Raw genomic sequence first — 17,711 nt, 5'->3', positions numbered from 1 at the left:
GCATGCTCTCTGAGGGTGACAGCATAAGCACAGCTCTGTTCCTGCAAATGATTTCTTATTAGTGTTGGTTTATATTTATTTTTGATGGCAGCAATTTGGTTTATAGGCAAAGTAAAGGAATGACAGATTTAATAATTCTAAAGGGTAACAGCTTTGTTATGGAAATATTAAGCAAGATCCTGCCCTACAGTATGGTCACTCCATGCTGCTGGAGCGATGCAAAATGACCTTAGAGTTGTGCTAAACAGGCAGCTGAGAATTCCCCAGTAAATGGAGGGAATCCTTGGCTGGTGTAGCCAGCTATAGAGTATAACATCAGACCTAGAGTGTAGCCAATGCTACATTGGCCCTTCCTGGTATAGGTAATGTTTTGGAGGTCTGGCCAAGGTATGTAGTGATCTGACTTGCCAGTGTACAAGTCAGTGCAAATTAGAGCAGCTCCTGACCATCACAGCATCAGAAGACCTGGAAATATTGCCTGGAGCCATCTTTGCCTGCCCACTCCTGACCCGAGCTCTGCAGCCGAGGATGCAGCTCTTTGTCTGATTCTTTTTTGCTTGTTTTTATAGTGCAAGGTAAATTTAAGGATTAGCCCTGATGCCTACAAAATAGGGGAAGGATTATAATCCTTTCAGGTAGGGATTTTTTCTTTCTGTGGTTGTACAGTTTCCAGCACATTGGGACCTTTGGATACTACTGTAATATATATATTTAATAATAGCCTGCAAACAAGGGCTTAAGTGGAATCATGTTTGGTGTACTAACTATGAATCTGGGAAAATAACATCTTATACTCATTCACAAAGGTGGACATGGGAAGGATCCTGGCACTATTAGAGTAACTTGATTCATTTGGTTCTTTCTCTTTAGTGTCCCAATTGACTAATAATCTGACAAAGCTGCATAATTAAAAACTATCCCGTTACAGGCTTATTAGTAATTTTAACTAAATTTCTTCTAGATCTAAACATACTGGACTGGAACCAGGAAAATCTCATTGCCATTGCTCTAGGATCTGCTGCACACATTTGGAATGGGGAAACCCACCGAAGCACTGAAGGAGTTAATTTAAATTCCAATGTAAAATATATTTCTTCTGTAGCCTGGATAAAAGAGGGAACTTGCCTTGCAGTTGGCACCAGTGATGGAGAAGTGCAAGTACTGGATACTTTATTTTCAGATCTTTTTTTCTGTTTAGATAAAGTGGTCACAAGACAATTCACATCACATAGAATCTTTTTATTAATAAAAACAGTTATGAGCAGTAAACTATATAAAATTCAGAAAATCTGAGAGAGATTTATAGCATCTCCTTAAGTAGTACTGCACCTCACTAAATGCCTTGGTATTACCCACCATTACCTAAAGGTAATGGAGCTCCAAGAGCCACATAAGAACTAGTAGCTGGGTAAATGATTCAGTCACCCAGGGGCCTTGTGACACGGTAGGGACTCACCACCGCAGCGCCTCCTACTGGTTGTGTCTGGGAATTAGCTCAGTCCAGTGGAGTGCCCTCTCCTGGTGGTGTCTTGCCCATTGTCTCCCCCTTGGTTGATGTCTGAGCCCACATTGCTCCCAACTTGTGGTATCCTCTTCGAGCCACTGCCCTCCGGCAGTGCCCCTCAGTCCATCCCACTCCCTTCCGGGGGGGGGGAAAGGGGGGCAACCAATCAGCTGTCTCTCTGTGCCCCAGCCAATGTGGGCAACTGCACCCCCAAAGTCACATCCCTCTTGGCAGGAGGTTGGTGCAGCCCCAGACGGCCACTCCCATTGGCCGGGTGTAAGGCAAGGGGGAAGTGGGGGACCCAGGCCCACCCACTACTCTGAGTCCCAACCCAGGAGCCCTCTAATGGTAGCCGTCCTGCCCTCCTTCTCTCCCTCCATCTGTCCACATCTCTGGGCCACTTTCCCTTCGGCCCCTCACACCAGCTAGGCCCTTCCCCTCATGGCCTGCAGCCTGGCAGAAACAGGGCTGGAGTTCCCTTCTGCTCCCCCAGGCCTGCCCAGCACTGCTCTGTCCTAGGTGCTAGTCTCCCAGCTTTGGAGACAGACCTTCCCCTATCAAAGGCCTGGGACAGACCACCTGCTCCATCCCTGAGCAGCCATTTTATAGGGTTGAGCCTGGCCCTGATTGGCTGCCTCCAACCTGGACCCTGACTGGCTCCCAATAAGCCCTTTTCTTATTGGCTGTTCATCTGCGCAGGCCCACTGGCCTGCTGCAGCCTAAATTCTCAGGGAGTGGGGCAGCCGCCCCACTACAGGCCTCTAGAGATTTTGCAACCATGAGTTGGAACCTCTACACATGATTATTTTCTCCAGGATGCATAATTTTTTTTACCATGATGTTCTAATAGATTGCCACATGATGTCTGCTGTGATGACATTTGCAATTAGAATCCAGGGCAAAATTCTCCTATCAGATTCACCGAGCAGATCTTGCCCTCAATATTCTGCTGTCCTTATATGTATAGAACTCCTAGTGCAGTACACTCCATCCAGAGATCTTGGGGGATACCTGGCTGAGACTGTCAGATAAAGGGGATAAGCCAGGGGAGCCAGCCCTCCGGGCTTGGAAATCAGTAATCGAAAGAGCACCTAAGACAACATTATCAAATGTGGATTTCTAGATAGAGGCACCTAAATTAATGGCTGTAATTTCAGAGGTGGTGAGTAGCTGCACTACTTTGGGAGTGTTGATTTAGGAACCCAAGTGTGGAAGTGTTGTCCAGAGAGCCCAAAACTGAAGTCTTTGCGTGAATAATGGTTTTCAGGATTGAGCTCTTGACCATCAGCATCATGTCAAATTAAAATTGAATGGTGGAAGAGGCGTGGCAGTAAAAAAATCTTTTTTACTTGATTTTAGAATTATATTTTGTGTTTTGTTTTGTAAGTTATGGGACATTGAAACCAAAAAGAGGTTGAGAAACATGTTTGGTCATCTGTCTGTGGTGGGAGCCATGAGCTGGAATCATTATATACTTAGCAGGTGAGCAGGTCAATATATTCATAGGATGCTTTGTCCCACAGCTTTTACCTATGCTGTCTACCTATCTGCCTACCTATCATCTCAGATACCAGGGTGGGAGGTGCTATTATAACACCCTGGATATCTACCTATCTATGGTCTCATGAGGTGAAATTCACCCTTATGCAGAAGGCCAGCACAATGCCTATCCACCAACTAGGTCCCATTTTGAGGACTCAAGTGATACATAAATGATTGTTAGGCTATTTGCTGGCCCTCTGCACAAGGGTAAATTTCATCCCAATTGCCTAACACTTTGTATCTAAGCACTCTTTCAGTACAGAGGTTGAGGTAAGTCAAACATATTGCTCAGCCATTTTGGATTTACAGTCTGCTTCACTTTATTTTCCCAATTCATTTTCTCAAAGTCTTGTAGGGCTGAGGAGAGACCTGCCAAAAATTGTAATTATATTTGGTGTTATATTCTATGCTATGTAAATCCATGTGAAATTCTGATCATTTGGGTTAAAAACAGAAATAAAAGCTGTGTTCCATTCATACTTGGTTTACAGCCTTGAACCTTACAGTAAAACTCAAAATGAAACTTTTTACTTTCTCTGGACAGGGACACATTTCTGGAGAGTTTTGTGGTTTCATTTTGATTTCACAACAAAAGTTTGTGACTGTTGATTGTAGTACATCTGCTGGATAGCCTACCTACACAATATTCACTAGTTTCAGTTTGCATTTGAACTTTGCCATATGAGACAGAGGAAACAGAAACCTATAGGTTACACATCTGTCTGAACAGAAAATGACAGTAAGATTCAACAATGCACATATGAACAAATACTAACAATTTGATCAGTTTCTGTGGGTTAAAATTCATGTAGGAGTGCTCTGCTTATCATTTCTTAGGAAAGTCTCCATGCCACTGCAGTTCCTCACGTATAAGGAGATCTTGTTGCATGATGACATATACCCTGCATACCGTGTGATGCTGTTTGACATATGATATCCAAATTTGCCCTGTGGAGCCAGTATCATTCGATAGAATATTAATGAATTAGGGGTCTTCTAATTCCCCTTAAAGTATCCAGAAGAAGGTATCACCCCAAACCCACAATACACAGAAATCTGCCATTTTGTAACCATGTACTTACGCTAAAGTGGTGGCCTATCTTGTTGGAATCTATTCAGGCATTTGGGGGCTTCATTAATTTCAGTAACTTAGCACATCAATATAACACAAGCTAATGAAATACTCTCTCTATCTTACAAATCAGTCATTTCTTTTTGCATTTATGTTAACAAGAGGCTACAAGTCAAAGTGATACTTGACTTGCATATGAAAAACCTAAGAATAAAAGCCTTTCTTGAAAGAAAAGCTCAACACATAGGGTACGTCCATACTACCCGCCCGGGTCGGCGGGTAGCGATCGACTTCTCGGAGTTCGATATATCGCGTCTCATCTAGACGCGATATATCGAACTCCGAACGCGCTCCCGTCGACTCCGGAACTCCCCCACTGTGAACGGCGGTGGCGGAGTCGACGGGGGAGCCGCGGACTTCTATCCCGCGGCGTCTGGACGGGTAAGTAGTTCGAACTAAGGTAGTTCGAGTTCAGCTACGCTATTCGTGTAGCTGAACTTGCGTACCTTAGTTCGACCCCCCCCCCCCCAGTGTAGACCAGGCCTAAGTGGCTTTGACAATATACTCTATGGATAGTTTGCTATAATTATTATATTAACCAGATCTTCTTGTAGTAATGTCAGATGCCTGGGCTTACCAAGTAAGGAAAGTTATTATTAATCTAGATGGTAATTTTCCATCTAGTTTTGGTCAGAATGAATTTATGGATTTCCCATGGAAGGATCTCTCATTTTGCCACTGATTTGCTGTAGATGGAATCTTTTGCTGGGTAGAGAATGGTATATCTGCAGCAAGGTATTTTTAAATATTATTAATTTGCCTGGTATTTTTGTGCTGTCTAACAACCACGCCACCAAGAACCAGACTGTGACCTGGCTATGCTCCCAGGGTAGTAAGGGAGCCCCCTTAATTCCCTGGGGGCCATTACTTGCCTTCCTATAGGAGGATATATCAGGGTTCAGGAGAGGGTTCAGCCTTGGATCCATTCCCCAGAATGCCAGTTAGCACAGCTGAGCCAGCATGGCAGGGAAAGTAAATGGAGCCAGGTTTGGGGTTGGTATCGATTACCTCTCACCCTGCAGGAGCTGGCGAACCAGCGACCTGATGGTGACTCTGTGAGTCAACATCTTGTTCCTGATCTGTTCCTGGGGCTATGCAACTATGTACTGCCCCTTAGCTGGGAGTCGTGGCAAAGCCACAATTGACCTTGCAACATTTCACAATACAGAAAAAATGGCCGAGTGTTTTTCTTAAGGATAATGTAAGTGATTGAATTGTCTATAGGGGGAAATTGGTAACATACACTAGACTATCTCTTCAGGTAAGTGCAATGTGTAATGGAGAACAATTAATCTCCCTGACCTGGGCTGGGCATCCACTTATCCCTGATCCATTGTATGGCAGCATTAAAACTTGAGTACGCTTTTGACACTGGCTTGTTTTGCCTTTGGTTTGTCATCTTGTTATTTGACATACATGATCCCCCTCCCCCATTGTTGTGTTTTGCTTCTGAAACCACAGAAGACTTGTGAATTTGCAAAGATGTCTGAGCTCTATTGTGCTAAATGATGCTGTCTCCTCCCATCTACAGTGGGTCAAGACTAGGATTAATTCATCATCATGATGTTCGGATTTCTCAGCACCATGTAGGGACCTTTTGCCATAACAAGCAGAGCATTTGCAGCCTGAAATGGTCCACAAACAACAAGCTGCTGGCAAGTGGGTCCAGTGATGGTCTATTGAATATCTGGCCTAATGACCCCGGTGCGACAGTGCATTGCAAGCCATTGAAGGCCATACCCCATGCCTCAGCAGTAAAGGTACAAAGGAAAAATGCTCTAATATTTTATTTCATATATAGCACATTTAACAGAGAGAATAGATGTTTTTCTAAACATATTTACTTGCAGTATTATTGCTGATGCAGTAAAACTATGATCTGAATAAAAGGCTTTCAAGATAAAATAGTGTAGCCTTTTATTTTATTTAAAGTGAATTTTGTAATGTGGTATTATATCACTGTGGATTCGGCTCTGGTGGCTACAGTTTCAAGCTTAACAGAGTGAAAGTCACCTCTACTACTTGCTTTAGATTTAGAGTGTCTAGGAACATACAAAGACCAAAGGTAGTGACCACACAGACATTCACAAGTAAACTAGATGAGCCCTTGTACACCTCTACCCTGATATAACGCAACCCGATATAACACGAATTCGGCTATAACGCGGTAAAGCAGCGCTCCGGGGGGGGCGGGGCTACGTGCTCCGGTGGATCAAAGCAAGTTTGATATAACGCAGTTTCACCTATAACGCGGTAAGATTTTTTTGTCTCCCGAGGACAGCGTTATATCGGGGTAGAGGTGTCCAACCTTTATTAAAGTTACAATTAAAGTTATGATTGCCCAAGCATATAGAAATTTTCTACAGACCTATGCACAAGTCACAAATATAGTTATACTTGTATCCTTAACAATAGTGTTAGGGTCCGGGGGTTTCTCACGAATTGCTCATCAGCAGAGGGATGGTTCCTGCTGGAGTTTCCCATAGGGAGCTCAATTTTCCCGCTCTGGGCACCCTCTTTTTATAATGTAATTCCGACTATACCTCATTAGCATTTATGCATGTAGTGCACTCTATGGTTAGGGCATGTGCTAGAAAAATGTGATTACCAGGTATTTTGTAAGCAAAAATTACTCTTACTGTTAATTTCACCCATCGGTACATCTTTTCCCGTAATCTGAGGGCATAGGATTACCATTTCTTATCTCTATGGCCTAGTATGGCTAAGCTAAAATCTTACAGGCCTCAGTCTGTAGGCCTTGTGCTTCAGCCCTAATTACTTAGATACCTAAAGCATGATTGTTCCTTCTAACTACTGATCAATTTTATACTTCTATAATCCTACAATTTACTCTATTTAACATACAATGATTATATATGACATGTTAATCATAGCCGCACAATAAATGAACAATAAACTAAAATCATTGGCTACAGTAGTATTTCTTCCATTGCTGTACATGGTCTTTTAAACTTTTAGGGCTGTCTGAATGGTCCTGCTTAACTTCTGCTACCCAGAATGCACTAAAGTTAATTTCAGACACCAGTTCCCCTAATGAATCATTCTAGACCACAAGTAAGTTATTAGTAGTTTTTGCTGGTGCTTTGGTTTCTCTGGTGTGTTTTTTTTTTCCATTTAGGAGCTATATTAACTATGATACCAAATAAAAATAAAATGTATAGCAACAAAATCAGTAGCTCAGCATCAGAGGATTAATACAAAAACTTTCTGCCACTTCTAGAAGAGAAGCATTAGAATAAAATTGTAGCTATTTCTCTTGGAATTTTTAAAAAACAAGGTGTTTTCCTCCCCCTCATAACCTTGCTTTCCTTCATGGGTGTGACATCTGGTGACAATGCCTATGATGGGATGAGTAATGAGGGGAAGCACCAGATGATTGAAAGTGGGGGACCTAAATTTTATGGGTCTTTAAAATGCTGGAATCTGTGGAATAGGAAAGATGGCAGAAAGCAGAAATGGGAATTGGGGGAACCCAGGTTTTATGGGCTGTGTATCCCTGAAAATAGTCTGAAACGGCAATGGAACAGCAGCAGTAAAAGGTACTGGCAAGCAGCTGAAATTGGTGGAACCTGGGTTTTATTGGCACTCGACTAGGTATAGTCTACAACTCAGGAGTAGGCCAGAAGCAGTCTGAAGAAGTCCTAGAAGCCTCGAAGCATATATGTCATATAGAGTGAGGTGCTGAAGTCCTGTCTGGCCTTAAAATGTATGGATCTATGAAACATGAGGTATAAGCAACAGCTGGAGCCAAGAGAACCTAAATTTTATGGGCTTACATGGAAGCAGTGAGGCCACAGTGAAGCATTGGCAATGGGGGCCTGAAGCAGTGGTTGGAGCGGAGGGAGCCTACATTTGTGGTTTCCCTGGAAGCAGTCTGGGCTGAGTTAGGTATGTGTGCATTGGGATGCACCTCGAGTTCTGATCCAGGTGTGTTCTGAGTGACTGTGCTTCATTTCTCCAAGCCATTTTATAGGCAAAATCAATTACATTCCCCATTTCCCCTCTTCCAACTAACCACCTTCTAATCCAGCATCTTATCTATTTACTTTCCTTTAGGCTATGAACTGGTGTCCATGGCAGTCAGAAATTCTTGCCACAGGAGGTGGAATGAAGGATGGATTTTTACGTGTCTGGGACGTAAGCACTGGGAAAACCATCGAAACCACAGACACAAAATCTCAGGTGAACGCATAAAATATCTTCATACTTAAGCTCTGTGAGCTGAACTCACCTCGTACAGCTATATTCTTCTGGCATAACTCCCATTGACTTCAATGGGAGTTCTGTGTACAGAGTGGCTGCAGGGTTCTGTCTATCTGTATATGCATTTCGACTACACTCAGTGCTGTGTTATCTCGTTGGGCTCAGGATCATTCATTCATGTGCCAGTCATCACCACCCCTGTTTCCTCACAACTTTTAATCTGGTCAGAGAGGAGGTAACAGGGAAGTGGTCTCATAGTAAGACCATGTGCTATCCATCAACCCTGGTATGACCAAATGCCTAATGAGGAGAGGAAGATGTGAGAGAAGCAGGTTTCCCAGGAAGCATGAGAGCACTAGAGTGGGGAGAGGCATGAGGAGTCAGAGAACAACAATCAGTCTCCATAGGTTGAATATGAGGAGATAGTGGGACAGATTCTCAAGTGATGTAAACTGTCATGGCCCCATTGATTTCTCTAGAGCTATACCAATTTCCATGAGCTAAGGCTCTGGCTGAGGATTTTGTTTTTAGATCTGGCAGGATGCCATCCTTTTTAGAAAGGATAATAATGCAGCTGCACTCAGCAACAGTCGCTATAGAGGACAATCAAATAATCCTTCCTACATGAATATGGAACTATTTTTCTGTTGTTGCTCAGGAACTTGTACATTTTGAGCATTTACTAAGAATATTATCAGTCTAAAATAGTTGAATGGTACATGTAGATCCTTTAAAAAGATGACAATGATTTTTTAAACTACACTAGATTTGCTCCCTGTTCTGGTTACCCAAAACCAATGAATTAATGACTGGACAAGGTCTCCCTAAAAATCAGATGAAAATATGGAAGTATCCCACACTTACAAATTCAACTGATCTCTATGGTAAGTATTTCAGTAAACCAGTTTTTATCTCCTTAGTTGCACTTTCTCTCTACATATATGTAATCTATGTATTTAGATACACACACACACACACATATAGTTAAATAAAACAAGCTAAAAAAGCAGCTTTTTCAGTCACACAAACTGGTGTGATTGAATATACTTTGAATATTTTATATTGAATATACACATACTCTGTGTGCTGATGAATGAATATCTATATACAGTATATATACATACTATATATGTGCATCTAATTATCCATGTGCACACATACACATACAATGGATGTCTACGTATGTGATTGGAAAGGCTGTTTTTTAGCTTATTTAACTTAACAATGAACTACCTCTATAAAAATACGTTTTTGGCAATGGGATCCCTTTACATCAGTATATATTATGCTGGAGGCCATCTAAGACCCAGTCTGAGGGTGCCCACCGTTTCTTCCTCTTCTGTAGGTCCCACAGTACAATTTCACTGAGCATGGAGGACTGGACAGAACTCTTGTTTCATCACAGTTTCTCAAAAATTAGCTGATATGGACAATACAAAGCTTTCCCAGACTTATCCCTTCTTCCTTCCGTGGGGTTGAGTGTACTAATGCAAGACTGCTCCCATCCTGTTCTGGCCTGGAAGATACAGTCCACAAGCTGAACGTGGATATTGAATCTAGCAGCTCAGAGTGCTACCTGTAGAACACTGGGCCAGCAGCTGCTTCCAAAGTAACTTTTGAAATAATTCTTGCCACATGTCCATTTGCTAATTAGCTTTTTCTTTGTTTTAATGAATGACTTTGACCTGATAGTGCAAAGGAATGTGTGTCATGTACTGTAGTGACAGCTAGAATGAGTGTTTTTTCCTTTCTGCTATGCGAATGGTGTTTCATGGGGCTGTGCTGCAGGAATACATCAGATTAGAGTCTTTTCTTGCAATTTGTGCTTGTTTTAGCTGTCACTCCCATGTGTTAAGTTACAGACCATCACTTGTTTCAGCATAATCTGAAACAATTCAGCACAGGCATCCAAAATTAAATTAAAACTCATGTCCAGTTTATGTACAAAAATGCACACATTTGTATACCTAAATTGTGTAAGTATTTACTGCAGTTCCATTTGTGTGTCATATATTTGCCTGCTCAATGGCAAGTTATCGCTAACATGGCTTTCTATTTTTTGTATCATAAGAGTGTCTGTTCATTTAAAAATACTTTTTCTGGCACCTTTTTGGTGCATTTTTTTGCAGTGTTTAATCACTGATACACACTGGCTGGCTTTCATACCACTCTATGCCTTTCTACCATGGTACTGATAGTAAATCTTAATCCATTTCCATCCTGAGGTGAAATTCACCCACCATGAAGCATCCGCATAAAGCCTGTGGAACACCTAGATCCCTCTTTAGACCTATTTTGAGGGGTTAAGAGGAACTCGTATGGTGTATACTCCACAGTCTCTGGGGAGGGTCCAGCCAACCAAGTGGCTGCACAAATATATTCCTATGCTTCTGTTGTGTGCCAGCAACTTGGTCCCAACACCAGCCTATGGGGAACTGGCATCAATGGTCAGATTGAGGGTAAGAGGGGGAGGGAACTGATGCATACGTATACATATGTTATGGCCACAGTATTCTTGTGCAATTGGCAGAGAAGGCTGAAGAATGACTTGTTATATTTGTTGCACTATCAGTTTAAACTTTTGCTTTACATTCAGTCGATAAGTACAATCTGAGACTTTTCATGTGTTTGAATAGCATATGTGTAAAAAGCCTGAATGCATATGGAAATTAAACCTGCTTTTGCTTTAACTTTTGATTAAAAACTCAGCTCTCATGCTTACATACGAAACACTCAGCACACAAGTGACATTTGCTACAGCAGCATAGTTACCCGGGGTCACTCCATTTCCTCTTCAGTTTTATTTCCTCACAATGGAAACTAATTTTCTTAACTGTGAAGACCAGATAATTATGAACCAGAAGATGTTTCTACTGAAGGGGACTCTGCCCTGTCATAAGCATATGGGGTTAAGAGAGAAAATTGATATATATATATATATATAATCTGAGAAACCCTTAGTCACATGAGTTTCACAAGAAAGAAAGTAACAGATGAGTCATTTTTGGGTTTCATTTTTTAGAGGCTGGATGGAGCACCTCACTTGAGGGGCTAAGCTCCCGCAGCTACCATTGAATTCAATAGGAGTTGAGATTGCTCAATACCCTGCAGGTTCAGAATACAACACCACTGGAATAGAACCATCTTTTTAAAAACATTGAGTCCATTCTTTGGATAGTTCTCATAAGTCTCTGACTCTTTTCCTTCTGTGTTTATTATAGCCACCCAGAGGAGACTGGTGTTAAGAATTCTTTGCAATGCAGACTTGGGGGGGAGGGACAGCTCAGTGGTTTGAGCATTGGCCTGCTAAACCCAAGGTTGTGAGTTCAGACCTTGAGGGGGCCATTTAGGGAACTGGGGTAAAGATCTGTCTGGGGATTGGTCCTGCTTTGAACAGGAGATTGGACTAGATGACCTCCTGAGGTCCCTTCTAACCCTGATATTCTATGATTCCCACTCAGCATAGGACCACTCTTGCTTAATGACCCAGTAAGGAAGCAAAGCCTGAAAACTAATCCATTGTGGTAATAAATTAGTGACAAGGTTGCACTTTAATATTAAACCTAGGGCAAAATTTCAGCCTAAGGATATGTCTATACTGCAATTAAACACCTGCTGCTGGCCTGTGTCAGCTGATTGGGTCTCATGGGCCCCAGCTAAGGGGTGGTTTGATTGTAGTGTGGACGCTGGGGCTTGGGCTGGAGGACTGAGCTCTCAGACCCTCCCCTCTTGTGAGGTCCCAGAACCTGGGCTCTAGCCTGAGTAATTAAACAGCCTCTTAGCCCGAGCCCCATGAGCCTGAGTCAGCTGACACGGGACAGCCATGGGTTTTCAGCTGCAGTGTAGACATACCCTTAGAGCCTCTGCCAAGTGACACATTAATCAGCATCAGGACTGCTCTAATTTGCTCTAAATCACAATGGCCACAAGGGGCCATTCCAGCAGCCTGGCACTACTAGGCCACTCTATCTAAGAGACTCATATGGCCCTCATTGCCATCTGAGCATCTCATCTATTTAATGTATTTGTCTGTTCAACATCCCTGTGAGGTAGGGAAGTGCTGTAATTTCCATATTACAGATGGAGACTGAAGCACAGAGAGATTAAGCAAGTTGCTCAGTGTCACACAGGAAGTCTGTGGCAGCCCAGGGAACTGAACCAGCTCTCCTGAATCCCAGTATAATACTTGTCCATCTTTCCGCTATGGCTCTGTCTGAATTTTCTCAGCTATGCCTGCTTGCTGGGGGAATCCTTGCGTAACCAGGTAAGCTAGTTTTGCAGCTTTGTGCTGGTGGACTGGTGCAAAGTGACCACAGCAGGCAGCCAGAATAATTTTTTCTATAACTTTGGGTGCACTCAACGTACAACTCCAATAAGTTATTGTGTAGGAGTTTTTCAAGAGGGCTTTATAGTGCAAATAACTCAGAAGTTGGAGACACTATCTCATAACTGCTGGATCAGTGGCAAAGTGTCTGAGAAGCATGTGCAGCCACAGGAGAAAGATCAGTAATGAGACACATTATCAGTCATAGATTAGATACATATTTTGACTGCAGTGGAGAATCAAGAGTTCAGGTTTAAGACAAAGTGGCATAAGATTCTCCTTTGAGAGAAAAGCCTTGCGGAGCTTTTGTAAAGTCCTGATAGTTCAAATGTGGCCCCAATAAGAGGAAAATTTTGCTTTCAGCTTTTTCTTAATGTAAAACTGCTGTAAATCTTAGGCTTGCCCAAACCAAGCAGCACATCCTATGCAACATGTTGTGCAGCTGTAGTTATAGTAAACCAGGCCTTACCATGGGTGGGCAATTTTCAAAATGGCAAAGATTTCTCATTTTAAAATCATGACATCTCCCTGATCTGTTATAAACATTGTGGTTTTGTTTTGTAGGTCATAAAGGAAGAGTCTTGCACATAGCACTGAGCCCAGATCATAGCAGGATCTTTTCTCTTGCAGCTGATGGAATGGCTTGTGTGTGGAAATATTGCTAATCTGGTGAAAGCAAGCACAGAAGCAAGGATTTTCAGGAGGATTATTCTAGTTAGTTGTGGCAACTTTTTTCCATTGACTTTTGAATGTGAGGAGTTAAAAGTTTTTGGCAATGACAGTAATACAATGACAGTAATGACAGTAATACAACAAATCTGCATTCTTTCCAAATGAAACATGGAATAAAGATAACACCTTAGTTCATTATCACATGGAACGCGCTTGAGCCCACACTGTCTATGCTTTAGATGAAAAACATTCTAACTTTGACTAATAATATCAGATTTGTTTTCCTTAAACTGATAACCATGGGTGGCATTCATACATGCACCGAGAGCCAGCATGAGGACCATGCACCAATTAAGTCTCACTTAATGCCAGTTTTGAGCCGTAGGCCTAATGAAAAGTTCTACATTGGCGATACTCAGGAGTACAGTCCCAGGGCATGTATACACAGTCTACAGAAGCAAGCCTCCCAGCCTGGGTTGACAGACTTGGGTTAGCCGGGTTTGTGCTAGCACAGTAAAAATAGCTGTGTAAACAGTACTTTGAAGTTGGAGCTCAGATTCTGAAACCTAGGGAGGTTTTTATTAAACCCCACCCCTCTGTATTTCAAAAAGTTTTTAACATCTAAAATAATAAATGCATAATAATCATAATTATGCGGTCTTTTTGTAACTTGCTAGTCAGTTACTTGTCTATGTCCAGGAAACAGAGGTGTGAGTCTGTTGCAGCCAGGATGTGTGGCTTTTGGCTTAAACTGTGGTGACTTATGTCTTTTGCTTTAGAGGTTACCAGTTTGATCCCCTGCATTAGCAAAGATTATAGCTGTCACAGTTACATGGGTTTTATTTTATACTTGCTGGGGCAAATTCTCTATGATTTTTAGTAAGATTTTGCCTGAATAAGGACTGAATACTGACATAAGCTAAATAAGGACTGCAGGATTTGGCCCAGTGATCAGCAAACTCTCATTCAAAGCATTTTAAAGCCTTTGCAACTCTTCGAATGTCTCGGCATTCTCCTTCCATCATCTGAAAGCAGGAGAAACAATGGACTTGGAATGGGCTAATGAGAGACAAGAGAGAAGGAAAGGCTTGCCTCTGTTCCCCAAAAGACCCTTGAAACACTTCTTGTGTGAAAAGAGCCCTGTAGGAACAGAAACTCATGGCCCTTTCAATCTGAAAAATATTAGAATGGTTCTTGTAACTCAGCTGGGGAGGTGGGAGTTGCAATGAGTGATATAAAGTCAGCCCATGGTTTTCAGAAAGGAAAATTCAGCTGTGGCTGAATGGGTGACGAAGGGCGGACAACGTTAAGGGGGCTGCAGAGGCATCTGGAAATGAATCTATGATGGTCACATCTTTTGTTCTCATCCATTATTTTAAACCACATCTCTGCTGTTTATAAATCACGTAAGAACTGACTTTAGGGCCGGAGAGCAGACACCACTAGTTGCATTTTCTCAAATATCACAAGCACATCAAAAGTTGTTCATTTACAATAAGTGTGATACAGCCCAAAGCCTCTGGTTTCGTGGCCACCTATTGTGGTCTTACTTCAAAGCAGGCTGGAAAATAAGAACTCTTTGGTGGTGCACATAGAAATAACTACAAAAAAACCGAGGTCTAAGAACAGGAAATTATTAATTCAGAGTTTGTCTTCCAGTATGAACATGGCTATTGCAGCTGAATTTAACAAGCATTTAAAATCTGTGACCAGAATAGTGATTTTTTTCCTCTCAGTTGCAGGGAAAGCAGAGGGAACAGTAAATTGTGAATTTTTATTTTCTCCTTACTTCTGGGATTTCCCCCACTTTTTTCTGTTGGGGAAGTTTGAACATCATAACCTCACCAACTAAATGAGGGGAGATATTTGTTTTGAATCTGATCATACGTTGCTTGATAAATTGGAAGGGGGTTCTCCGAAAATACAGTGCTGTGAGGCTGATCCTTTCTCCTTCTTACATTGCAGAGGTCCTTAAAATGTGAAATCTTGATTCATTCTAATTTTTCCATTGGCATTACGTTTAATGGTGATGTGGGAACTTGCTCCTCTCCTTGAGCTGTCAGAGTTAATATTTGTTAAGCTTCTGAGCACACAGCAAAGCCCATCTTTTCCCCCTCTTTGCTAAGGCTGTTGAGGATGAAGTAGATTGAGATGGATATATTTATGAGCAGTCCTTTTTCTATGTGTATGTTGTATTTTTCGTTGCTAGGATCGGTGCCCAGAACACTTGATGGGAACCTAGAGACTTATTTAAATAAATAATTAGATTACATTGAATTAATGCACTAATGAATGCATCCATCTTAAGTATTCATGTATTAAAAACACAATAAAAAAAGACTGTGGATTTTTATTTTTATTTTTTACTGCCTTTTGTGACATGGACATGATGTCATTTAGCACTTCCGCGATAGATGGAACACTGTAGAATGAGTATCAGAATAAAGAACTGCACAAAAATTGTGTGTACAAATAGCAGTCTCTTGAACTTTTGAATAATCTGTTCAAGGATTGCATCGTCCTGGGTTCTCTAGAATATAACAAGGTTGTTCTCAGAGTGCTGCATGACTGAAGAGATTAGAAAATTTAGATCCATGAAGCTCTTCTGTTAGCTTACAGTATGACTTACCTTCATCACCTTATCTTACATGCATCAGGTCTTCACTGCTACAGGATGGTTTGCTGTGATGATTCAATGATTAAATAATTATGCCTGTTCATTTCTCACTGGGTACCTCATTAGTAAGTGGAAATCATTGCATCCTAGATGGCAACACATCATTAGATAATCATGGTCATTCTTCCCTATCTATCCAATAAACTTTTATTGGCCTTTCCCTAGAGGGGGAGAGCTGATGGGAATGGATGCTGTTTTCTTGATCTGAAGATATTTCTAGTTTAGGTGAGAGGGCATTTCAGTATCCAGGCTCACTAGTGTCTTTGCTGTAAATGCCAACAAGTTTAAACAGCAACAGAGGTATTTAGGTTATTTTTACTATGTGAGTCCTGAGCCACTAGGAATGATGCTGAGTCCAACTGATCTTACCGAAGCTGTCAAACAACATTCAGGTAAAATAATTGCTAGCCACCAGAATCAAACTTGGCAAGATTCAAGACATTGCCCTAGAAAAGGAAGGCTTCATATTTTGTGCATGCTTATTACCTCTCTTCTAGCTCAGCATGTCTCTTAGAACTTTACTTTGCCAGACCCACTCTTTCCTAGGCTACGTCTTCACTACCCGCTGTATCGGCGGGTAGCAATCAATTTCTCGGGGATCGATATATCGCGTCTCATCTAGACGCGATATATTGATCCCCGAATGAGCTCCTGTCGACTCCGGAACTCCACCAACCCGAACGGCGGTAGCGGAGTCGACATGGGGAGCCGCGGACGTCGATCCCACGCCGTGAGGACGGTAGGTAATTCAATCTAAGATACTTTGACTTCAGCTCCATTATTCATGTAGCTGAAGTTGCGTATCTTAGATCGATTTCCCCCCGTAGGGTAGACCAGCCCCTAGTCTCTTGGGTTCTTTTGTGCTAGGAGGACCATGAACATTTTCCGACTGTGAAGTGGAGAAAGGATGAATCTTTGTTCAGAGCAAATTGTTGTTTTTAACTGATAAGTATGGTGTCTCTAACATCCAAAGGGAAGGTAAAGAGAAGGAGCAGATCAGAAGAAAAGAAGATGGAGAAAATGCTACAATAAAGTGAAAATAAGACAATGACAACAAAACAAAGAGTGAACAGAAAGAGCAGAGAGGGAATTAAAGGGAGTTTGTGGGAAGAGAGCAACACGAGAGAAACAGTCCCAAATGGCAAGTGTCTTTGAATATCAACTACATATTTTCCATTACATTTTACTTTAAAAATCTTTATATCTTTTTCTGTCTACTTGGATTTTTAGAATCACTTCACCACTAACCACTGGCTTGGTGCTGGTAAGAGAAAAAGAAATGGTTCAGACTTTTATTTAATAGAGTACAAATAATTTTATTCCCTCTGCGTAGGCACAATATTTTGGGTGTAAATTCCAGCCACTGGGCCAAATTCAGCTCTCAGATACCCTGGTGTAATCCCATTTGGCCTGGTATCTGTCTATCCTCTCTTATTTACCCACTATGTGTGTGTGTGTGGTTCTTTTTATAGAAATAAAAGTTAAATAATTAATAGCAGGAAATATGCTTCCTATCTGAAAGCAGTGGTTTAGCACTGGAATAAATTGCGTAGGGAGGTTGTGGAATCTCCATCATTGGGGGTTTTTAAGAGCAGGTTGGACAAACACCTGTCATGGATGGTCTAGATAATACTTA

General features: G+C 41.7%; 1 protein-coding gene across 5 annotated transcripts in view; it reads left to right on the top strand.

Moving 5' to 3' along the window:
• Window positions 1-17,175, top strand: part of CDC20B (cell division cycle 20B) — a 57,828-nt gene extending 40,653 nt beyond the window's left edge. Inside the window, exons 7-13 of one of the 5 annotated variants that reach the window (XM_045022318.1) lie at window positions 962-1,158; window positions 2,892-2,986; window positions 5,710-5,938; window positions 8,256-8,381; window positions 9,169-9,286; window positions 13,291-13,440; window positions 17,049-17,175. In XM_045022318.1, coding sequence (XP_044878253.1) covers window positions 962-1,158; window positions 2,892-2,986; window positions 5,710-5,938; window positions 8,256-8,381; window positions 9,169-9,286; window positions 13,291-13,391 — 866 coding nt within the window. In that variant the 3' untranslated portion in view covers window positions 13,392-13,440; window positions 17,049-17,175. Of the gene's footprint in view, window positions 1-961; window positions 1,159-2,891; window positions 2,987-5,709; window positions 5,939-8,255; window positions 8,382-9,168; window positions 9,287-9,747; window positions 10,823-13,290; window positions 15,631-17,048 lie in introns of those variants that run through there. The other 4 variants (XM_045022317.1, XM_045022320.1, XM_045022322.1 and 1 more) reach the window with 4 other exon arrangements.
• Window positions 17,176-17,711: the final 536 nt, after the last annotated feature.

The sequence above is a fragment of the Mauremys mutica genome, chromosome 6 (assembly GCF_020497125.1).
Source record: "Mauremys mutica isolate MM-2020 ecotype Southern chromosome 6, ASM2049712v1, whole genome shotgun sequence".
Taxonomy (NCBI): Eukaryota; Metazoa; Chordata; order Testudines; family Geoemydidae; genus Mauremys; species Mauremys mutica.
Note: the sequence above shows the minus strand (reverse complement) of the source record. Positions and strands in the feature narration are given on the sequence as shown.